This window comes from Clarias gariepinus, chromosome 24 (assembly GCF_024256425.1).
Source record: "Clarias gariepinus isolate MV-2021 ecotype Netherlands chromosome 24, CGAR_prim_01v2, whole genome shotgun sequence".
In the NCBI taxonomy this organism is placed as follows: Eukaryota; Metazoa; Chordata; class Actinopteri; order Siluriformes; family Clariidae; genus Clarias; species Clarias gariepinus.
Window position 1 is genome coordinate 13008384 of NC_071123.1, and position 25363 is coordinate 13033746.

At 36.6% G+C, this 25363-nt stretch overlaps 1 protein-coding gene across 2 annotated transcripts in view; it reads left to right on the forward strand.

Moving 5' to 3' along the window:
* The first annotated feature begins 856 nt into the window (after positions 1-856).
* mapkap1 (MAPK associated protein 1) overlaps positions 857-25363 on the forward strand; it is a 66525-nt gene continuing 42018 nt past the window's right edge. Inside the window, exons 1-7 of one of the 2 annotated variants that reach the window (XM_053485477.1) lie at positions 857-1322; positions 2019-2037; positions 2148-2557; positions 5168-5257; positions 5348-5496; positions 7261-7433; positions 23780-23956. In XM_053485477.1, coding sequence (XP_053341452.1) covers positions 2290-2557; positions 5168-5257; positions 5348-5496; positions 7261-7433; positions 23780-23956 — 857 coding nt within the window. In that variant the 5' untranslated portion in view covers positions 857-1322; positions 2019-2037; positions 2148-2289. The remainder of the gene's footprint in view (positions 1323-2018; positions 2038-2147; positions 2558-5167; positions 5258-5347; positions 5497-7260; positions 7434-23779; positions 23957-25363) is intronic. The other variant, XM_053485476.1, reaches the window with a different exon arrangement.

Consider the following 25363-nt stretch of genomic DNA (forward strand, 5'->3'; position numbering starts at 1 on the left):
TCTCATCACTGCATGGGCATGAATTAACGGGCTGTTACGCTGCCGCGAGCAACAACAACATAAAGCGGAGAAACTTACCGAGAGAGATACGGACGCGATGTGTTTACTGATGTGTTTACATGACTTCTTAATCTTCGACAGACATCGTTATAAACCATCTAAAGTAACAAAGGTAAGCATAATATAGTTTTCCGACTACGTACACAGTTTGCAACTAGACAATCACCTTAATGCATTGTTTATTATAAACGGGCGATTAGGAATTATATAGAGACGGATGTACATAAAGAAGAAGCCATAACCATGTTCTATGAGAGTATAAGTTAACTTAGACTCCGCATCCATCGTGATTATTAGAAAAGGCGATCTGCAAAGAGTCATACAGTAGTAAAAGGAATTACTCACTGAGCCTGGTGAAGATGAAGCAGGAACATGAAGCGTTAGTACAGATCCATTTTTTAGGAGCAGCTTCCTAGTAAAACCTGCTTTATATTGACCTGTGTTTATAAAGCAGTCTGGTGAAAAATTATTAGCGCAAACATGAACGCATAAATATTTATTTGCATATTTTTATGACAAACCCCTGAAAAATAAATGTGTTACAAAATAAACATTATAAAAGAATTGGTATTAATGGTCTTGACGGCTGTCCAGTGCCTAGGGTTTATTATAATAGTAATATCATATTTGATAACAATAAACCTATAAATTTATGTTCATATATAATATTTGATAGCGATTATGTGTGTGGGTGGAGGGGAGTGCATGGCAGGGGGCATATACTTTTCTTTTTTTCCACGTGAGTCAGTCGTGCTCTTTAACCAATCAGATGTAACCTCGCAATTTCGACCAATCATAACCTGCCAGGAGCGCAGGCTAAATCCTGTTTACATGAAATAAACCTGCTCCCGAGCAGGTTCAAGCTTACGGATATGTTGCTATGACAACAAATGCTAGAAGCGCATCGAAGAACGAAACAATCCAAGATCAGGACAAATCCACAACAATCAACCCCAGCTAACTGAGTTAGCGACGTACGAAGAACGGACCCCTGTGAAATAATATTAGTATTGCTTCGCTTCGCAAGCACCACTTAATAATAAGCAGAACAAATATGAGACTTTTATTTTGTATAAAGCCTACCAACCCGGAAGTAGAAAGATCAAATTCGATAGTCTCGCAACATTGAGCAGCAAGCCTTTATCACGGGAATATTTTGATTGTCATGTTTCATAAACGCTGATTAACTTGCATTTGACTCGAGTAATTATCCCTATAGGACGCGCCAACATATTTAACCATCGAGTTGATTATGCATTAAGGTAACGCTTGTTAGTTTAAATAACAGTCGAATAACATTGCGATACTGTGCTAAGGCCTTAGCCTATTAGCTAACAACCTGCGCTGGCACATCAGACGCTATTTGGACAAAAAGGAGTCAGAAGGGACAAAAAACGCGTGCAAGCTGGTCGTCGTTAATTTGAGAATTTAGTACTACGAATGAAAAAAGGGTTGCATGAAATGAGTGTAGGTTAAATGATGTGGTCCTAATAGTGTAAGTGTGTAGTGGTTAAACTGAAATTCATACTAAAATAATGTTAAACTAATATTTAAACTAAAAGAAAATTAAACAGTACCACACAATCCACCCTGTACTTTTATTACTGAAAGACTGGTTAACACAGGAAGGCACAATAATTGTATTTGGTGCAAGAAAAAGAAAATCATCTTTAACATTTTGTTTCCTACAGTTACTCGATTTCGCTCTGCCAAAAAGCGCACACATTTTTAGAAATTAGACATTTAATGTGATGCATTTATGCCTAGTTTTTTTGCCATTTCTTTTTTTTTTTTTACATTTAAAACAATCATATTACTTTGCATATGATAATGCCATTAGATTGTTGTAATTTCATACTTGATTTGCAGCATATAAATATATTTATACAATTTCAATACAATATAGATACTTGTCTGTATTAACTTATTAATTTGTGCATGTTGACCTAAAAGTACAGGTAGATGTCCATAACAGTAGTGAGTACCTCCTAATATGTTAAAACCTGTTAACATGGTGTTCTCATAAAAGTTTTAAATACATCATGTAATATAAACTTACATTTCCTTGACATCTGTCATTTCCTCAGGCAACCTCAAATGCTCCACTGCTAAGGGGAAACAACAAACAGCAACTGGTGAAGAACCATCCGACTTTTTGTGTGGCAGAACCTGATGTGAAAGTGAAGTGGTGGGGTGAATAGTTTAGGAAAGCTGTATCAGGAAGTGCCAATGGCTTTCCTTGACAACCCCACTATTATACTGGCCCACATCCGACAGTCCCATGTGACTAGTGATGACTCAGGAATGTGTGAGATGGTGCTGATTGACCATGATGTTGACTTGGAGAAGTGTTATTTAGGTGCCATACCTGCTGGTAGTGGATTAATGGGTTTGTTAGGGGATGGCGTAAGTGGAGATGTGCAGCCCTGTGACCTTTCTCAATCTGTGGACATCACTTCCAGTTGGGACTTTGGTATTCGTCGTCGCTCCAACACAGGTAGGTTATTGTGATTTTGAGTTCTAAATTTTTTTTATAAAGGGGATAAAATTAATTGGGGCAAAATTATAGTCATTGAAATGAGCATTGAAATATGTGTATTAATATGTATTTTTGTTGCATATTTGACTGATAATTGCATTTGTATTTTTTTTTTATGGAGAGATGCAATGGCATGCTTACCCCACAACCTCGTCCCAAATTCACAATAAACAAACACTGAATAACTTTAAATAGCAACACATATAGCTTTAGGGTTTGAAGGTGAAGAAAATAGCAGTTTTTATCCAGACAGGTGATGGTCCTTAAAAAAAAAAGCAAAAAGGCATACAGCAAACTGAGTCTTATGTACAAGAACGGTTTGCAAGTGCAATCTTTATTGACCATAGCCCTGCTGTACTATGACATTTGCAAATGAGCTAACACAAGCCAAGGATTTGTCAATGGGTGCATTATAATGTGTAACATTTAACTCAATGATTAATAATTTATATTCTTGCTATCTGAATGTCACCCAAAAGAAGATGCATTCTTTTCATGTATGGTTCAAGGTTTTGCACTCATGGCCATGTTTCTTTACTGTGCATATGACAATTAAACTTGTAACTTGAAACTAGAAGTCATGCCAGTGTGGGTTAACGCTTCAGACATCAAACTGTGCATTTGGATTTTTTGATATGTCATGTAAAACCGAAATATCATTACTTTTAAAAAATGTAAATTGTACTGCTTCCGAAATATGGAAATGACGTCGAACCAAATGTGCGAGTAATAATATTACTATTTGGTCACAGAAGCAACCAAAACCAACCCTAAAAAAGTGATGTTATAAATCTGTACTATTTCTTTTCTTATGCGACTTATTTAAAAAAATTGAAATAAATAAAGTCATGTTTGTATACAGTAGTTGGTTAATTTTCTTTTTATTTAAGATATCATAAAGCTGTGAATCTACATTATTTTACTCAACAGTATTTCTTACAGGTTTAAAGATTTTTTTAAAATAAATAAATTACAAGTGTTAAATTAAAATTTGAATACTGAGTAACTTGCTTTTGCTTCTAGTTTTATGCTCCACACTCCAGTTGAGTAAGTGGCAATAGTGCACCAATTGCCATGACTTTAAAAGAAATAGTGTTGATACAGTTGCAAAATGTTTTTTTTGCAGTAAATACAAGCACCTCTGTAACAGTTGTGGCATATTTTCCAGATCTATATGTTGTAATGTAAAATGCTATATACACCTGTATTATAAGGAGCGTAAATTGATTCTAAATGAAAAACTGACTTCAGCTTCACTTAATTAATTTGACTAACAAATTATTATAGATCCAATCAGCACTAGATTTCATCAGGGTATTTTGAATTTATTATTTGTTAGTCATTATATAATTATATATAATTATTACATAATATAATATATTCTTGTTGCTTTCACATCAAACTTTGTATGCACATCACCCTCATGGCACACATCTTTTTATAATTTTTTTTGACAATTGCCCTCTTGGAAGTGCAATTGCAAAACAAATATTTAAACATTAACTTTTTCAGAGGGCTGCAGATATTTTCACCAAATTTGTTTTCATCTTCAGTGTTATAGGTTTTACTTAATAATTTAATTTAAAGGATTGCTGTGAGAACCCAGCCAATTTTTAGTAGATAAAAATATTGGTTGTAATTCCAATCAAACTTAAAACATGTAAACTCATCTGGGTTCTGAACTAGCATATGAAATGTAATCTTATTAATCTTCTTTAGGGATGCACCGAAATGAATAGCATATGTTGGGCCTATAACTGACTGCTGAAAGAATGGAACTCTGTATGTCTACAACAACAAACGTGGATTCGCTGTTGCCGTAGCCGCCGCCATGTCTTTGGGGTGTCTTGATTTTAAGTGATAAATTAAACTTGAAGTTTTTGCAGATGCACCCCCTCTGGACAATTTAGCAGAACAGTGTCTGAAAACTGCCGTTTTTGCCTCTTTCTCTGACACTTTAAAGTGCTTCCACACTGCTGACATGTTTGTTGCATAAAGCGCGCGCCTCTCACTCTACACGGGTTACTATTTGATCGCGTCATTAAAAACGTCATTGTTCGGCAAAATTTATTATGCCTTTTTACTTAATCGGTTGCCGAACATTCGGTGCATTCCTAATCTACTTTTTTTATTTTATTTTTGTAATCAGCCAGTTTGTAATCGGCCAGTTTGTTCACCCAGTTTGTCTTCAGGAAAGGAAGAGAATTGTTCTCAGTGCATATATATCTAATGCAGTATGAAAATGCAGAATGGAAATGTGCCAGCAATATGTATATGCATTATCTTTATCACTACTTACATATTTTTTTATTGTTTTATCTTATTGTGCAATTAACATTTTGAAGTGTGTAATATTTTGGGGGACAACATCATAGGAACATGCTAAAGTTGCAACCATCACTTGGTGATTTAAACGTACAATGTTTGCACTTTTTGCCAGGCCTGGCATATAATCATGAAGCCTGAGTTAGTTCTCATGTTTTCATATTTACATTTTGCTTAAAATATTTTAAACTGAAAAATTACTAATGTCACAAATTGCCCTAATAATTAACATTTATTGTAAAGCTCAAAGGTTGGAAAGGCTAAGAAAGGAAAGACAGAACCAGATCAAATGTAAAAACATTCCATGGAAGGAGAGGACATCTTCTCAGTCAGGTACTTATATCCTATGTGTAAAATAATTTTCTTACAAGGTAATGTCTGTCTTTAAAACTTTTTTGTTGAATGTGTGCTTTATTTCTTTAGCTGAAGACTTGAGTTTTCTTTTTGAGAAGAAAGACTTTAAGGACAGGCCTCGAAGCTCAGGCTCCAAATCCACCCTTTCTCTGCGCCTAGAGCAGTGTCCTCAACAGTTGAATAACCCCTTTAATGAGTACTCCAAATTTGACGGCAAGGTGAGATTATTATTATTATTATTTTTTTTTTTATTATGTTTATAAAATTCCGAAGAACACTATCTGCTATAACACTAATGAAAAGTTACATTCATATATACAGTGCTCATCATAAATGAGTACAGGCCACTAAATTTGTCAGAAAACCTTTAGTTTCCTTTCAGAATCAACATTTTCTGTGAGATATATACTACAAAATACTCCCACAAATGTGGGCCATTTATTGCAAACCAGATTTGTTAATTTGAACACACAAAAAAGTGATTTTTCTAACAAATTCATTCAAGCCCTTGTTGCAAAAATGGGTACACCCCAATTATTGTCTTAGGAGAAAAGCCACACTTAAGACTACAAATTTCTAATTAACAGGCATTCAAGCACACGTGAGTCTGATGATTCATTTAAAAAGTGTCCAGCAGACAGGTGACTATAAAAGGGTATTACTTAACAAAGAAAAGCCCTTCCCATTTTATGCTGTCAGCAATGGCTCCACATGGAAGAGAAATGTCACAAAATCTGAGAAAGGAAATTATTTCTTTACACAAAAAAGGTGAGGGCTACAAGAAGATCAGCAAAGTTTTACATATCAGTCAAAATACTGTAGCAAAAGTGATCCAAAAATTTAAGAAAGATGGAAGTGCAACCATCTTACAGAGACATTCAGGCCATCCATGGAAGTTAACATCTCAACAAGAGCGTCTTCTAATTAGAAGGGTTAAAGAAAATCGCCATGCAAGTTTACTGCAGTTAGCTAAAGCAGTAGAAAGCCAAAGTGAAGTGAATAAATGGCCAAGTATGTCTCCTGATCTGAACCCAATCGAAAACCTGTGGGGAATTTTAAAGCGACAAGTTGAGCATCACTCTTTATCCAGCATCCAGGCTCTAAAAGTGGTTATTCTTAAAGAATGAAAAAAAAATAGATGTTGCAATATGTCGCCAACTTGTTCATTCCATGCCTAGAAGACTTGGTGCTGTCCTTAAAAATCACGGTGGTCATAAAAAAAGTGTTCAAGCCTTGTGAAAATTTTGGAAATTGTTTTTTTGTTCATTGAGCTACTGATTAAATTCATACTTTTTAAAGGGGGTGTACTCATTTATGCTGGGCACTGTACATGTTAAAAAATGGTTTTATTAATGCTAACCTTGTGTAAGCAATGAGCCATTTCACACATCACTATGGACTTTTCAAAATTTAAAATCCAGTACAGAAATGCTGACATAATGAATAATCACTCACCCTCACTCATCGTCATTACCGCTTAATCCTGTAATCAGGGTCGCAGGGGGTTTGGAGCCTATCCCAGGAGACTTAGGGCACGAGGCGTGGTACGCCCTGGACACGGTGCCAATCCATCGCAGGGCACAAACATACACATATTACGGGCAATTTGAGAACACCAATTACCCTAACCTACATGTTTTTGGACTGTGAGAAACTCACCAAGCACAAGAAGAACTTTCAAACTCCATGCACACAGAGCCGGGAATCGAGCCTGGCCGGGAATCGAACATGGACCGTGGAAGTGCAAGGCGACGGTGCTAATATATAAATACAATTAAATATGCAGAAAGAAAGAAAGATTGGGCATAGTTTTACATTTGGATTAAAAATAAAATCTTGCATATTTTTAATACAAATACATTTTCTTTTAAAGGTGGTTAAGGCACAGAGATGACACTTTTTTTCTTTTTGTTTCTCTGAAATTAAATATAACTATCTTCTTTAAGCTCATAGTAACTGCCAGGTTTTTTGCCCCTTTATAGGGCCATGTAGGTACAACAGCAACCAAAAAAATAGATGTCTACCTCTCAATGCAGTCGACCCAAGAGAAGTTGCATCCTATGATGGTGGTGACAATGGCAAATGCTCGAGTCCATGATCTTATTGGTCTTATTTGCTGGCAATACACCAGTGAGGGTCGTGAACCAAAACTAACGTAAGTACTGACAGTAATGATAAAACTCTATAAAAATAGTAAAGGAATAACTTTGTTAGTTCATTGAGTAGAACAGGGTTTATTCGTGGCCTATTTTCCTTAAGAGCATTTTTACACTCCCTAAATTAAAGCTTAGATGAATACAAATAGGTTGTGAATAGGCTGTGCATGTTGGGTTGCACGATTTTTGCCAAAATATAAATCACGATTTATCTCCATGGCAATTAAGAAAAAAACATTTGTTGCAAATACTTTTATATAAATACAGCTCTGGGAAAAAATGAAAGGCCACTTCAATTTACTCCAGAAGACTTTTGGAATGTCATGAGGAAGGTGGAGGGTCACAACTTCCCTTTTTTGTAAAAAGAGTGGTATAAAGTTACCCAACAGCAATGTGAAAAGAGCATGCCAAAACGCATGAAAGCTCTAATTGCAAATCGGGGTTATTCCACCAAATATTGATTTCTTAATGTTATTTAGCCGAAGCATTAACACAATTTGTTCACAATTTATTTGCATTTAATTTTATTTGAGTTATTAAAGCTTCACAAATACTACATGATCTTAGGTAATTTTTGATGTGTTGTGATGTCGTTTTCTTTATTTTGACACTATAAATTACTAACAACTGTTCTTTTTGGCCACATTTTTGTAAAAAATATTATATTATTATATGTATTATAACTTTAGTTTGCCAAAAATACACAGAGTATGCAGAAGACACAGAAACAACCGTTATGCATATAAAAAGCGGCCAAGTTCTCACAAAAAACAAACAAATGCACAGGCATGGCTTACTTAAAAAAAAAGGCATAATGAAAACTGGTCCATCAAAGATGTACTGTACCTTACAAATTTTGTTTTTCTTTTTTTTTATTAATAAGTTAGGCAGAGAGTTCTGTCATTCAGAAAGACAGGCCGACGTGTGTGGGCTTCAACCTAAAATAATATCACTGATAACATTAAAGCTTATTAGCTTATTCTTAGCTTTAACCTTTTAACCATTAAAAACTCTTTATCCATCAACGATGGGTACTAACCCTAGTCTATTATACTTCTTGTATAGTTTCATGTTGCTCTCACTCTTTTCTCAGAGTTTCTGTGTAACAGCTAGATGTTTATCAATGCATCAGGTATAATTAAGTAATATAGCAAGTTAAATTTTAATCAGAATTGTACATGCTTGTCTCTAATCAGACAGTAGTACATATTTTAGATTTTAGTGTGTGCATGCGTATGTGTGAGACATTTTCATATTATGCTGATAATAATTACACCAATATAACCTACAGTACGTGTAATGATAAACACAGCATCAGAAAAAAAAATATGCTTTGACGAATGCACATTAAGAGTCCCCAGGGTACCCAGAGCATCAAAAGGAGCCAATCAGAAGCAAATTTTCAGTTTTTTTTTATGTCTTTCTAAATACAGTAAACCTTTTCTTATAAATGTAAGAAGGATGACAGGAAAATTGTCTTGTGTAGGAATAATAGAGGTAGGAAATGTAAGAAGCAAGAAGTGTAAGCTACAGAAGGTCATGACTGGAAGGGCTGGCAGAATTAATATATTCTGGAAAAAAATTTATTGTAAGGAAATGTGTAGGGCCGCAACTAACGATTATTTTGATAATCGATTAGTTGGGCGACTATTTTTTTTAATCGAATTAAACCTAAATGCTTCTTAAATTTGATGTTTTGCTTATAACTATAAAAAAAACATAAATCAGGGTATTATGTATAAAAATAAACTTAAAAAAATGCAAAAACCACATATAGAGTTTAACGATCTTTAATTTTGACATTTTAAACCTTAAATGAAATATATATATATATATATATATAGTTTAAAAAGAGTTATATAGTATTTATAGTTAAATACACTGACATACTCAGTTGTTAAGATATAAACAGCTAAAATAATGTCATTTTGTATAATAAAAAGATAGTAAATTATGTTTGTTACAAGTTAACTTTGTAGTGGACTATAAAAAAAAACTGTAGAAATGTAAAAAGCTAATAGTTACAAATGTACTGTTATTTGCCTTCACTGAAAACCACAACAATCACTAAATGTAATATTCTACTGTTATTTGCGTGTAATTTAAGCTAATCTAAAGTAGCACCATTTAACTAATCACTATTGCTCATGAAGTGATTGCGCAATGTGATGCTAGCGAGTGGCATGTGAACAGATCTAGCGCAACTGTCCTGAAGTTAGCAAACAGTTAACACTAAAGCACTTAAACTATACAACTTTTACACGATGGAGAGATAGTTTTTTTTCTGACCCTGCTGACGTTTCGCCATTCGTAACACCAACATGTTTTTTCTTTTAAGTGTTCGTTCATGACATGCCAAGAAAGCTCGGTCTTGTATAGCGTGCAGGTTACCGTCTTCTTAGAGGGGTGTAATGTAAATTGCTCCCATACCTTGGAGGACTTGGGGCGCACACTTTTTCCTGCAGACGCTTCTGTAACCTCTATTGCGCGAGCGGATGTGTATCTGTGTGGATCTTTGTGTATTTGTGCATCTTGTGGTCGCGCTCCTCAGTGACGTGAGCAGCCCAACTAATCGATAACGGCATTCGTTGACAATGAATTTCATTATCGATAATTATTGATTTTATCGATTAGTTTTTGCAGCCCTAGAAATGTGTATACATTTATAGTTCCTAATGAGCAGTCTGAAGCAATGGTGGCAAGGAAAAACTCCCTGAGATGACATTAGAAAGAAACCTTGAGAGAAACCGGACTCAACTCATTCTTATTTGGATGATATCAAGTAGTGACAATAAATCACTCCCTGGTTATCTCTGTGTGCTATAAGACTAAAAGTATTGAAAAGGTGTTCAAGTTAATATAAAACCACTTAATGGTTGTTGGAGGCTCTGTCAAAACTGTTTGTGGGAATTTCAGTCCTATACTATTTAATGACTGCATATTATACTGTGTATGTGACAAGTAAAATTTAAATTTTGTCACAAGCCATCAAAGAAAAACTACCATCATTAACATAGTCCTCATCATGATCATTGCGTGGGTCTGTCTTTAATCACCCCACACATCCCAATCAGACCAAATGGAGTCATCCATATCAACAGCCAGAGCCCTCTGTGCTAAGAGAACTCCATTCAGATGTTGGGCACCAGAAAGAGAGAGAGACAACTAGGGGTGGGCGATATACCAGTAGACCCGGTTAACCGGTAGAAATTTGTCAACCAATTGAGACTTTGGTCTATCGTCTTAATCGCTGTTGGGATCACGTGACGTTGCACATTACGTAACCATGCAATACACACTGTGGCACCCGATTGAGCCGGCGTGGGCAGACCAAATATCCAGACCTGGTGGATCGCGCAGCGCGGTCCAACTTGAGCACCGCTGCTCGAATCACAAACCTGCGCGATGCTGATAGAAATAAACCTTGCCGACCATCAAATTACATTTTACCCCGCTGGGATGCGCACGTACAAACCAGGCATGGCAAGGCGGAAACAATATTAAACAGTCCTGACATTTTAAATAAATTGTTTTTAAATAAAAAACAGTGGGGGGTTTGTGATTCAGGTTTGTGATTCGAGTGGCGCTGGTCCACCGGGCTGCGTGAATAAACCAGATCATCTCTGCGCTATCCAGATAGTCGCGCTCTGCTGTTCACTGGGCCGCGCAGATATTTGGTTCAATCGGGTGCCACGGTTTCGTCCCACTTTTGATGTTTGGCTTCACATACACTTCGACAATGGAAGAAGACGGTGCAGCAGCAGTGAGTTTGCTTACATGTGACAAAAAAGGTGCATCGTCTGTGGTGTGGAATTGGTTTGGGTATAAGAGAAGTGATACGAATGAGATGAACGTGATTTGCAAGGTACGCAAGTGCACTGTTTTGACAAGTGGAGGAAACACGTCAAACCTTTTCTGAAATCCAAGCATCCAAACGAATATGGCCAAAGTAAAAAAATGCGGCAAACCCCAGCAATTCACAGTTTAAATAAAATTACATTATGTAAAACAGTTTCTTTGTGTTTGAATTTTTATTCATGCATTTTCAGATACAAATTGCTATATTGTGATATATATCGTTATCGGATAGAATATTGCTTCTACCGTGATAGAAGATTTTGGTTATATTGCCCACCCCTAGAGACAACAGTTATTCTTACAGTCACATAATGTAAAGGCTAATCAACAACATTACCTAGCACATTTTAGGCTGCTCATCATGTAAGTCACATAGGTGAACAGACTTAAGATATTAAATAATTAACTAATGTTATATAACATTGACATTTTGGCGCCACTAAATCAATGTTAACTTACTTCAGTGTGCCTTTTCAGGTTGGATAGGGAGTTTTTGAATGCTGATATTTTGGTAGGCATAAGAAGCCGTAGAAACAATCTTTTAGTCCACCACATAAAAAAAATTCTTGCTAATAAGGCCAGGGATGTGTAATGTTATTTTCGTCATCACCAGGAAGTTACTAAGATCACCACTGTAATCTGGGTGGTATTCATCTTTTATCGGAGTTGTAATGTTAGCAGCAGAGCCAGCTGCCAGGATGTTATCAGTTGTTGAGTCTACTGTGACCACGATATGGCCTTCTGTTTTTAGCAGTTTTGAAAAACAGGGGTTAAGGCATTGGACTATGGTTCAGAAGGTCCTAGGTTCAAACCCCACGACCACCAAGTTGCCACTGTAGGGCAGTTGAGCAAGGCCCTTAACCCTTATCTGCTCAGAAAAAAAACAAAATTAAGTTGCTCTGGATAATGGTGTCTGCCAAATGCCTAGGTGTAGATGTAGAAATGTAGTGGAGTATAAGTAAAAGCTCCAAAAAAATATAACAAAGAACCTATGTGAAAATTCGACAAAAGTACAGTAATTAAGTATTTGCCCTATGTTACAGTACAACATTGCTATACGTCTAGAACAATCCACACCATGCTACATCCTGCCACCTCCTAAAAAATATATGGTAGTGGTGTGGAATTAAAAAGTGTGTCTGTAGTGGTAGGAATTAATATTAGCATGTGGTAATGGCAGGCAAACCTTTATATAAAACATTGTTACAGGGTAAGTACAATTTCAAGATATGACCAGGCTTAAATACATTTTTGTTTGATGCAAGTAACGAAAGCAAAAAATATCTAGCATGTGCTGTTTCTCAGGGGTAAACAGATTCTGTAATTAGGATAGACTGCTTAAGTATATAGTATATTCTATGCTATTTAAATAATAAAATAAATTGTTCTTAATCCATTTGGGGAAAACGAGACACCTTGTATTGACACAATGTCATGTTAAAATGGATTTCATGCATAGTTTTGTTGTTTGTGACTTAAGTCTACCTAAGACTAAGATGATCAAAATTCAGGTAAAAAAAAAAGATTAATACCCTAAATAAATAAATAGATACATTTGATGTCATATAGTAAATTCTGATTTGCAGTCATACTGAGTGTTAGGAGGCTTGAACTTCAGTATAACAGGAGTTAGTGCTTAGGTACAAAACTGTTTGTAGGATTTTTAGTCCTGAACTACTGAGTGACTGCGGTCACAAGTTATTAGAGAACAGCTGTCTGCATCAGCTGAGTCCAAGACCATCTTCGTGGTCAAGTGGAACTGTCCCCAGTCACCACATGCATCCCAAGAGGCCTCCATGTGACAAGAATCATGGATTTAAATAAATGTGTTGTGCTTCACTTAATATCCGCCAGATGGCTCATGAAAGGACCTCATCCGAAAGGCAGACCAAGTACAACAAAGAATTGTGTATAATTAGTTAGCCTAAAACAATATTTTTTCCAATGCTAAAGCAAATATAATTTTTTTGTTTTAGAACAGATCTTTCATTTCATTTCATTTCATTTCATGATGTGCTTCATATTATTTTCATGATGAAATGAGATGCCCAAAATCATGCTTTAAATTTCCTATGGTCTTAAAATAAATTTAATCTCCTAATAGTAGGCTATCTGATAGTGTTAACTATGCGAAAGTCCTGATTAGTAATTATGCCAACATATCTTATTTAACCCGTAGAAATGTGTCGCCATCATTAAAAGACATGAATGAACAATATAAATACAGCGGTTACCTAATTGGAGCAATGGTTTTACAGTCATGGCGCTCGGCAGCAGCATTTGGATTTGTGCGTTTGCTGGCTTTTACCACTGAGTGGCGCTATATAACTACAAACTGACGCCTCATGCGTTCATTCTCTGCAGGATTATAGGACGCGCTCCTTTAGAACTGGACGTAGTAGCGGATAAAATCAAGTGAAACACTGTAGTTAATCAAATTCATAATTAAAGTACTAAAATTACAGTACAAATGTAGAATTTAAATTAAATCTTATTTGGATAAAATTTAAGCACAATAAATGTTAAAGGGGTCATACGGGCCTACATGCACTTTTTTTAAGCTGTTTGGACTGAACTGTGTGTTAGGAGAGTGCGTACACAACCACTCTACGATGATAAAGAGCCGCCCAGTGATTTTCTTTTCATTTATTAAAATGTCTAGTTGCAAACTGTGTACGTAGTCGGAAAACTATATTATGCTTACCTTTGTAACGTTAGATGGTTTATAACAATGTCTGTCAAAGATTAAGAAGTCATGTAAACACATCAGTAAACACATCGCGTTTGTATCTCTCTCAGTAAGCTTCTTCGCTTTTGTTGTTGTTGCTCGCAGCAGCGTAACAGCCCGTTAATTCATGCCCATGCAGTGATGAGAAGGACAGATCAAGTCGATGCATGTCCATTCTTTTAATTTCTGCGTTGTCAGGCGATATTACAAACTTCCGGGTGGGTTCCGTACTTAAATCAAACCAAAAACGACTTAAGAAAACAGGCTCAGGCTCTGAGGCCCTGCCCGTTGTGGGCAATGCTTTGTGAGTAATGCAGTCCAAAGCATTGCCTGCACTGGACTACACTTTCGTGGCTATACCCCACGTGTGTTGTGAAGACACGCCCCACAGAACTGGGGGGAGGGCTCAGCAGAGATCATAAGCATTTAAAGGAGCATGTACTGAAACAGGTTGCTGAGAACAGAGCTAGTTTTTACCAGGTAAAAGTAGTGTTTTTTTACACAACCATTGATAATTTTTAATTAAAGTATATTTCATTCTTTTTATTAGGACCCTAAAGAATCATATTAACATTTAATGAAAAATGGGATATGTGGGACTTGAACACAGTGAGCCTTTAGATTTTATCACTTGTAATTAGTAAAGAAGCGTGTAGGGTTTTGTGTTATCTTCAAGTTCAAGTAGGCTTTATTGTCATTACAACCTAATACAGTTAGTACACAGTGAAACGAAACAACGTTCCTCCAGGACCAAGGTGCTACATGCAACATAAATTTACAACATAAATTAACATAAACACTAAACTAGCTAACCAAGAGGCCTAGTTAGCTGGCTAGCAGAGACAGGACAGAGAGACCTAACATAAATTACAACATAAATTAACAAAAACTAGTGGCTTAGTCACTTTGCCGCCTATTCAGGGAGCCTACAGAGTAAGCGAGTAGTGATAGTAGAATTGGGCGCACACCCATCACAGGTGCACGCCGTGGCAGATCATCATAATTTTCTTTAATAGTAAATAATGTCCCCTGTTGCGCTGTACCACCGCTGGCAAAACCTTATAAAATACAAGGTAAACGTTAAACGTAAGTTTAAACCATAAGTAAATAACAAATGCCCACGTTTAGAAAAGCATTTTTATTTAGATAAAAAAAAATAATCCTGCATCTGTTTTAGGTGTTCCAGCTGTTATTGTTCTTATGGCTTTGTCAGAGTCAATCATTCTGTAACAAACCTGTAAATTTCCATGTAAAACAGGAACATCTATATGAATAAATTGATATGATGAGCTATTGATCAGTGACTTATTTAAACGACTCAGTTCAGATGTAAGTAAATGGATAGAAAGTAAATGGCTGCGCTGTTTGGGGAAGGGACGTGCTAATGATTTGGCCTGCTCTGTGTGTGTGTGTGTTTGTGTGTGTGCGTGCGTGTGTGTGTGTGTGTGAGAGAGAGAGAGAGAGAGGTGTCAGTGAAACAGAGGCTCAGCTAGGCACATCAGTCACTTAACCCCAAATAAAACATATTTCTGTGTGTTTTGATATAGTTGTAAATCAACAGATGTACAAACAGTGCGCACTGAATTCTAAACCTAAACCAGGCACGTGGATTAATAAACCAAGATAGCCCCATATCCGTTTTTTTTATAAAAATACCAAAGAATATTATTGTGTATAGACTAATTAAAAACAAGGCAATTTATGCTATTATAAGGAAAATCGCAATTTCTTCCATTCCAAGGATTAAAAAAGGTAACAATGTCAACTTAGGAATCTAGAATCCAGAAAATTAAATTTACACAAATTTAAAACACTGAAAGTCTCCAGAAAGTCCTCAGATTCAAGAGGTTTTTAAATTGTGGAGAGGTGCATTACAGTTTCTCTGAATGTATAGGTGAGAACAGCTGATTTACACCTGGGGAGGGTGAATAATTTGCATTTGAATGTTGTCTGGCATTGTAAAGCACACACAGTGACACTAAATGAACAACAACCTAGGATTAATAGGAATACAAATCTTATAATGCCCACATCAGTGGCCATCTGGAGCACCAGAAGTTTTCTCGGTGGGCCGCTGGGCAATGTGGGCCAGCCCAGTCAGTACAAAATATATTAAAAATGACAGAAATCATATTACATCTCTTTTCTACGCATATGGATGAGTGCGGATGATCGCACGGGTGCCGCCGACAAAGAGCGTGTTTTCTGTTACCGCGCATGCGGATGTATCGCCCTCCCTTAATATTAATTAGTTTGGTGTATTCCATTAATGTTCTGAAACATGCCCCCCCCCCTCCCTCCGGACCCCCTTACTTTTAGTTCACGAAGGGAGAGATATTGATACTTTTTCTTCTCGATACAGTGAATTTTTCTGAGCAAATTAACAATAAATTCCATGAATGAAAAGGAGAAAGAAGAAAAAGTGGAGCTGAAAGTTTCGCGAAAATAGGAAAAAGATTTAGAGGTAAATGCTGTGAAATGCTTTAGATGAACAGAATCTGCCTATTACTGGTCAGGGACAGCGAGGCTGGATCCAGCAGCTCACCACATCCCACACCATAACTAGTGAGCGAGGAGCGATATTGATTTGGGCGCACGCCGTGACAGGCTGAAAAAACTGTCGTCCTCAAAAAACGTAACAGATGAGATTCATCAGATTAATGTGCAAAAACTATATAATAAAATTATATAAGCCTACATGGCCTTTATTAGACTCTACCTTTATTTAAGCGCACTCACAATAACGAAAAAAAAGCTATGATTTTGTAAATGTTTGAAAGCAAATAAGGTGCGCGGTTTTGTATTGTTTTTGGTAAACTTGAGCGCGTCAGAAAATGAACGCAAACGTTTTTTTAAATGATCAGAGTCAGTCTGCTTGCTGTTTTCCCAGATGTATTCATAATCATTAGTCTACTTCTGCTGGTGCGCAGACTCTGTAGGAAATTAAAGAAGGGGATCACGATGCCGAATCGAAGTCCTAAGCCCAAACCTTATTGAAATTAATTTAACAAATATTATAAGTAAAAAAACAATAGCACACGTTTAAAAAACGTTAATAAATTATTTCCGACATGAGTTGGCCAGGTGTTATTGGCAGAGCGCCGGGAGATTTCCTGAAGCTCCGAAATCGCTAAATATTTTATATATAAAATTTCTAAATAGATGCTATCTTTAAAAACTGGTGAAGGTTAGTAATATTTTGAACATTTTGCAGACTGCCATTTGGAGAAACGAGAGAGTAATTAATAAACCAGTTGTTGGGTCAAAATAACCCAACCAGGTGTTCATTTGTAAATGACCCACTACATCTCATATGACCCAACATGAGCAACACAACAATGTGTTTAAAGTACCTGAAATAACCCAGAACTTAAATAACAATAAACAGATACGGAGATGCGATATATAACAGTTTTTATACTTTGTACAAATCAAATTGTCAGCTAGTGAACTTGATCTAAACAACCAATGTTTTTTTACTCATTATTGTACAGAACATATCAATAGCTCTGGTTCAGATTTTTCATGTTTGTTGTGTGAAGTACTTATGTAGAAATTACTATCACTATTGTATTTACGACGACGAATGAAAATGTTACTTTGCGCCACCTGGCGGCCATTTTACGAATGACTTTGAAATGCAACTGATTTATAATAAATAAATAATAGCTGGAATGTGATGTGCTTGTGAATTGATAACTGAAATAAAGCTGTTCGTCTTTTGTAAAGTACTTTCACTTTACAAAAGGCAGCATTTTGATCAAAAGGCTGATAAACGTGCGTTGTACAGTTGTACAGTAGCGCTCGGCTACTGTAATCCCTCTTCTCACCTTTCATGTAGGTCTGCTCGGTCTTGTTAAATCGTTTTAAACCCTTTAATTCTGCCAATGCCCCTATCAGCAAAACCGGATTGATAACTTCACACCTATCGTGAATGAAAGGGGACACGAGGGATTACAGTAACTGGGGTTCTGTGGGTGATTACCTCGGAGCGCTCTGTCGCGTTGTATTCAGGGAACGGACTAAACAAAATCATGTTTGCTTCAGCATTGGAAACAATATTGTATTAGGCTAACTTTATTAAAGATTATACACTTTTGTATTCTTTGTACTTCGTCTTTTTGCACACACATGCGGGCATCTTTCAATTTAAACAGAAAATAATAGTGGACTGGTAGGCTCGTAACTTCATTCAGCCGTTTAAGTTATTTTTCATATGACTTAAACACCTGAATGAAGTTAAATATGCACAATACATTAATAATTGCGTTTGCTTTACATTTGAGCACTCGTGTACATAGCTTTTTCATTGTATATACTACCATATCATATATTTGTGTCTAATACTGTTTTATTTATATTTTTCAATATTACATGCAGTTTGTAATTTAGTTGCGATTGTACTTTTGAAATGTAACCTACGTATCTACATTATAAGCATATTTAACTACTTCTAACTGGCTTTTAGATAAAGTTCTTATGTGATATAATTTTATTATTTAATTAATTATCTTATTATAAATATGATTCTTATTTTCTATATTCTTGTGAAGTATAGTCCTTCAGAGCAGGCACTGTGTCAAAAGATTCGACGGAATGTCTTCTCACCTTTTATTCACGATAGGTGTGAAATTATCAAACTGTGTGCGCTGTTGGCAAATACTGTAGGGGTTTAAAATGAATTAAGAAGAGAGAGCGGACATCTCTGCCTAAAATAGATTTAAAGAAAAAAAAAAGATTAATGATGGCAATTAAATCAGACTTAATAGTTGGATTTGATACTTTTCGTTTTATGTCTGCATTTTTATTAATAAATCGCACAAGTTTATCATCCTTTTGATCAAAACGCTGCCTTTTGTTAAGTGAAAGTGCGAGCCGTAGGTTTATACACGCCGATGAATGAATTTTAGATATATTTTAAAGCATCTTTTTAAGGCCTAAATATTCATTTATTATTAATGACCAGGTGTATTACGAAGTAAAGACCTGTTGTTCTGTTGTACCCTGCCGGGTGTATCTGCACGGAGAAATTCTGTGAATGTTTGTGTGTGTATTTCTGACCTTATATTCTCCTTCAAATGTGCTTCCAACCAACCAACCCTGGCCTTCAAAATCCACATGGCTACGTGTCATAGCCGATAACTGCTCCTTTGATCTGCTGGTTACAGCGGAGCACCGACTTTTGATCAGTGTAAAGTAGCCTGTACCAGCCAATCCGATCTCCAAAAATAGTGTGAATGTCTGCAACAAACACTAACCATTAAAATGTCAAGAATTTAATAAAATACGAATATATAAATTAGATTTTCTTTATACATAAAATACACTTATATATATATATATATTCGTGTTTAATTAAATTCTTAAGTCATCGTGTTCACCCATGGGTTTATTGCATAAACACCGGAACAAAAGGTCTAGGGAGAGAAGTAGAGAAGTTTCTTTTTCCGTTTTTTGCATTGAGTTTAATCATGCCACACTTCATAGCAAATGCAACCCAACAGTGTGATTAAAGTATCCGAAATAACACAGAATTTTGACCCAGCATAAACAACCCAATGATGTGTCTACAGAAACCCAGCATTTTTTAGTGTACTTCTTCTAATGAATTGACAAAGCACAGTCAAAGCCCAGGGATTCAACAAAGTGCTCAATGAGAGTCTTAGAAGAGCCCCAAACATTCATTCAATGTTTGGATCCAACAGCATCCAAACATAGCAGCTCACCATAATACTTGACGTTTAGAAGTCCCCCATATCTGCACCTTTACCGCATACAAATCTATTCACAAAAGGCTTGGCTAAATAACTAGCTTTTAAACACTGAGACTGTGTCTGAGTCCCAAACATTAACATTAATTGGAAAGCTATTCCATAACTTTGGGGCTTTGTAAGAAAAAGTTTTGCCTCCTGTGGTTTTCAAAATACAAGGTCCTGACAAGCAGCCTGCATCCTTTGATTGAAGTAGATGTGATGGAACACTAGCATTTCACTCAGGTACTGTGGCACAAGACACAGTATCTGCTATTATATGTCAATATTTTAAAAACAGGTGCTAGATTTTATTGGGAGCCAATGCATTGTGGATAAGATAGAGATGATGTGGATCACTCTGGCTGCTGTGTTTTACACTAACTGAAGCTTGTTCTGGATCATCAGAATGTTCAACTAGGTGCATAAACAAGCTTGAGTTAGTGTAAAATGCAGCAGCCAAAGTCCTTACTAGAACCAAACGATACGAGGACTCTTACTGCTGCATTTTATACTAACTGGAGCTTGGTTATGCACCTAGTTGAACACCCAGAAAGTAAGATGTTATACTAATCCAACCTAAAGGTGACAAAAGCATGACCTAGTTTTTCTGCATCATGTAGTGTAAGTATATTGTTTACCTTGGTGATATTTCTCAAATAAAATAATGCTATCCTAGTAATATATCCACATGAGCATCAAATGAAAGATTGGACCCGATAATGACACCAAGGTCTTTTACTACTGTATACAGTATGATGAAACAGAAAGGCCAATTAAAGTTACCTCGTGATCTGCAAGCTTGATTAAGCTTGTTTAAGCAGAAGGAAGTTAATTAGCATCCAGTGTCTAATGTCCTTGACATGAAACTGTGTATTATCAGCGTTACAGTGGAAGCTAATACCATCCTTACGGGTTATGTTGCCCAGTGGAACGATGTACAAAGAAAGTGGACCTAAAACAAAACACTGTGGAGCACCAGACTTCATATTAGCACTTGTTAAGGTCAAGGTTTCTTAATTAGGGGTTTAATACTTGCTAATTTAAAAGATTTAGAAACCTAACCATTGCTGAGTGACAAGTTGACTAGTTTTTAACAGTGGTTCAGTAATTTCTGGTATTATTGGTTTGAGAAAAAATGTAGGTGTAGGATCTAGTTCACAAGTTGATCATTTTGCAGAAAAGATTAATGAAATTAGTTCAGTCTCTTGGAGTAAAATATCCTAGGCCGATAGTTAGCTTATCAATGTTTATTAAATATTCTGGGTTTGTGCCCTGCGATGTATTGGCACCCTGTCCAGGGTGTACGCTGCCTCGTGACGATGGATACAGGAGAAAGCGATATACTGTAGAAGATGTGTAAGTGAGTGAGAGTGAGAAAATGTGTATGAAGTCAGTCAGTCATACACCATTGGACTACGGTTCGGAAGATTCCAGGTTCAAACCCCACAACCACCAAGTTGCCACTTTTGGGCCCTTGAGCAAGGCCCTTAAACCTCAACTGCTTAGATGTGTAATGAGATAAAAATGTAAGTCGCTCTGGATAAGAGCGTCTGCCAAATGCCTAAATTAAATGTAATTCCTCACCACTACATAATATTAAAGTGGAGGTTTCTGTGGTGGTTTTATTCCTAGTTAGTTTTGTTACAGTTTTAAAGAAGCATCTAGAGTTATTTTTGTAAGAGTGAAGATATACGTTGATCTAGCAACACTAAGCTTTTTTTTAATATATATATTTCTGAATACTCTCCTTCCACGCTATTTGAAATACTACCAATTTTAGTTTAATGCTATTTACGTTCTAGTTTTCAAACGGTCCATTTTAAGGTAGGTGTGTGTGTTGTTGGTGTGTGGTCATTATACAGGGAGATGTTTTTTTTTATTTTTTTTATTTCTAGTTTTCTTTTAGCTGGAGATACATTATTTAAGGTATAAAGTAATGTTAACTCTAAACATTCCTGATGATCTGACATTGCCTAATGCCTGATCTAATTCTGTGAGGTCAGACAGTGATGCAATCATAGCTAATAACTCTGGAATAAAGTGATGCTGATAATGCTCTGCGCAGTACTTGATGTAAAAGTATGTTTAATGTGATTCGTTTATTAAATATTTATACAATAGACAATTTGGTAATATTGTAAATAGTAGTTTAAGTTTTATGTTTCTGTTTATTTTAGGAATACGAGGCCATCTGGCCAATAGTCCTACATACATTTGTGTATGTGTATGCATTTGTGGCAAACGTGTATAACAAAGACATGACACTATAATACATAGTGTATGTACAGAGGATATAAGCAAGTGTACATCAACTCATAATTGTGCATTACAAAGACTATCAGAAATAATAGTAGGGTGCTAATTTCCATCCAAGCTCAGAATAAGAAACAGATGAGAGGGCAATGTAAACATTATGCAAGAGAAAAGGGTTGAAATATTTTTTTGTGCAAATTTTGATACACAATACAGGCACATCATTCTTACAATATTTGATTTTTTTTTGTCAGTACTATATTATTTTTTAAATAATGGGCATCCGGCGTAAAACCTGTGCCAGGTTGTAGTGCGGACTGGGTATTCCGCAGTGGCAAACCCTTTGCCGGGAGCAGCCAAAAGACCAACAGCAACTATATTATTTTATCTCCGTTTGAGTGAAATGATGACCTGAACATTGTCATAAAATGCCATAGACCAGAGAGAAAAGACTTCAGAATACTGGATATTTCTGATCACAAAAAATACAGACTTGGTACCAAAAATCTCTAACTTTCCTTCAGTTGAAACAGAATGACATTAACTCTAGATGCAACATGACTAATGGAACTACATTGAAACCTTGAATCGCAGAGGACTTTATATCTGAGTAGTACGCATGCGCTTTGTCTGCTAAGCGTCACATGATCACTACTGAGCTAATGGTTCTCTCTCTCGTGCTATGGGATGACTGGCAATTGTCTTTCATGCTCAGTCTCAGTGCGTGTGTCTCACTCGTATAGTCAACATCAGTGAGCATGTAAAGCAAAAGCAAGTGTCATTAGAGGTGTACCTCTTTAAAGAACCAGTTTTGGGAGTCTCTCTCTTTGTCAGCAAGCAGTGATTTCGTTAGTGTGTGTGCGCGCACGCGGAGTGAGTGCTGTTAGAGAGGTTCCCTTTTAAAGAAGTTTCTCGACAGAGCAGTGTGTGTGTTTGGGTTTGTGTGTGAAAGTCGTCGTACACAGTAGCACCCCCCTCTTCCCCTCCTTTCGCCTTTACGCATGCACACGCATGCACAGACACAAACACGCGCACTAACCGAAACACTGCTCTGTCAGGATTCTTTTTAAAGGTAGAGTTCAGGTTAGTTTGTTGAATTTGTACTTTACAGCAGTGAGTCCATTAGTGTGTGCTTTGCATGAATATGCTTCGATACAGCACTCTGCAAACTTATATCTCTTCAGCAAAGACTTTCTGTGGCTTACCCTCCTTGTGGAGGGTGGTGTTGATGGTCTTTTGAACAGCTGTCAATTGAACTGTCTTTTACAGGTAGTAAGCAATATAAATATGTATTAATACCCAGTATTTATACTGAATTAATAGTAATTTACTCAAACTAACAATGAAATGTTCTTATATTTTAAGATACTGGATTTTTGTAATAGCTTAAAATATTTCATGCAACATGCAGTAAATCTAGTTTAACTTTTAAGTTAAACTTTTTTTGTAATTAAATTACAAAAGACATCCATGATATTCTATTTCTAAAATACACTGTATATATTAGGCTTTATTGTTGCTTAAAACTGAGGTCCATCATGCGCTTTCGCTTTTAGTTGTTAATTAAGCACAGAAGTTATTATTTTAATATTTAACTTAACAAGTTAATATTAAATTAAGTCTACAAGTTAATTCAAGCAGGGTGCTCCTTAGAGCTGAGCCATGAGGTCTGTTCTTCAGGTACTTTGGCATCATAGTTATATTTTAAAATGTAATTAATGGCCTGAAATACCATTTTCTTTTCTTTTTACAGTGAAAATGTCAACACGTACTGCCTCCACATAGCAGAGGATGATGGAGAGGTGGATACAGATTTTCCTCCTCTAGATTCCAATGAGCCCATCCACAAGTTTGGTTTCAGCACACTTGCGCTGGTGGAGAAGTACTCATCTCCAGGACTAGGGCCAAAGCAGTCCGTTTTTGTCAGAATGTGAGTTGTCTTTTATTTAGTTTGTGTTAACATCCACACACAAACACATTGCCTTGATCCCCTCATAAAAAATAAAAATTATGCGCTTGAAGATTTCATTCAGTCATCTTTAACTTTGATTACAGCACACAAAGTGGTGTCCAGTTTATGTATAAAAATTATTCCTCATGCTTCCAGAACCATTCTTTCACAATTTAAGATGTGGAATATTCCTGTGACATCAGGAAAGAAAAACTCAATTGATGTGATTCCTTAGTCATTTAGTACATCCAGGTCATCAGTTTATTACCACTTAATATTGTTAAGCTTAAACTCAACTGTAACAATCCGATTATAACCCTGCCTCCAAAGGCTTGTACAGCGTTGGCCGCTTAGTTATCACTTTTGCTTATAGCTAGTTGCTCCATTATGCTGGGAAAGGGATTGTTCATCCCCAAACTGTTCTTGGATAGTTGTCCTGAGAGGATGTTTTTGTACCATTGTATTCATGGGTGTGTTCTTAGACAAACTTGTGAGTGAGCCCATTCCCTTGGCTGAGAAGCAGCCTCACACTTTAATGGTCTCAGGATGCTTTACTGTTGGCTTGACACAGGACTGATGTTAGCGTTCGCTTTTTTGTTCTCCAGACTTACTTTTTGATGGTAAGTCTTTTGACAGATGCACCAATTGATCACAAAAGGGATTCATCAGAGAAAAAGCAGTCCAAACCCTGTACCTTATGTAGAATATCAGTATCCCAGAAGTGGCTTCTTGCTGCACTCCTTAATACCAGGCCATCCTCCAAAAGAATCAACAGGGAAATCGCGAGGTGGCAGGACATGCTTTTACATCAATGAACGTTGGTGTACAAATATGACACCATTGAAGAGGATGTGCTGTCCTGATCTAGAGGCATATTTTATCAACTGCAAGCCTTTCTATTCGCCGCCCGAGGTTACCTCGTTCATTCTTGTGAGTGTTTACATCCCTCCACAAGCGTGTGTGAACACAGCATTGCAACAGCTGGCTGCTCACATCACAGACACGGAGCAACAACACCTGGACTCTGTTATAATTATACTTGGGCCTGGTTCCTCTTCTCCCGACCTATAGACAAAAACTTAAATCTGCTAAGCCTGTAGTAAGGACAGTAAAGAGATGGACCAGTAAAGCAGAGCAGGAATTACAGGCCTGTTTTGACTGCACTGATTGGAGTGTTTTTGAAGCTGCTGGCACCAATCTGGACGAGCTTACAGCTTCTGTAACATCCTGCATCAGTTTCTGTGAGGACATGTGCAACCCCACCAGGACTTTAACATATAACAATGACAAACCATGGTTTACAGCAAAACTCAGACAGCTTCGTCAGGCCAAAGAGGATGCCTACAGGAGTGGGGACAGGATCTTGTACAACCAGGCCAGGAACAC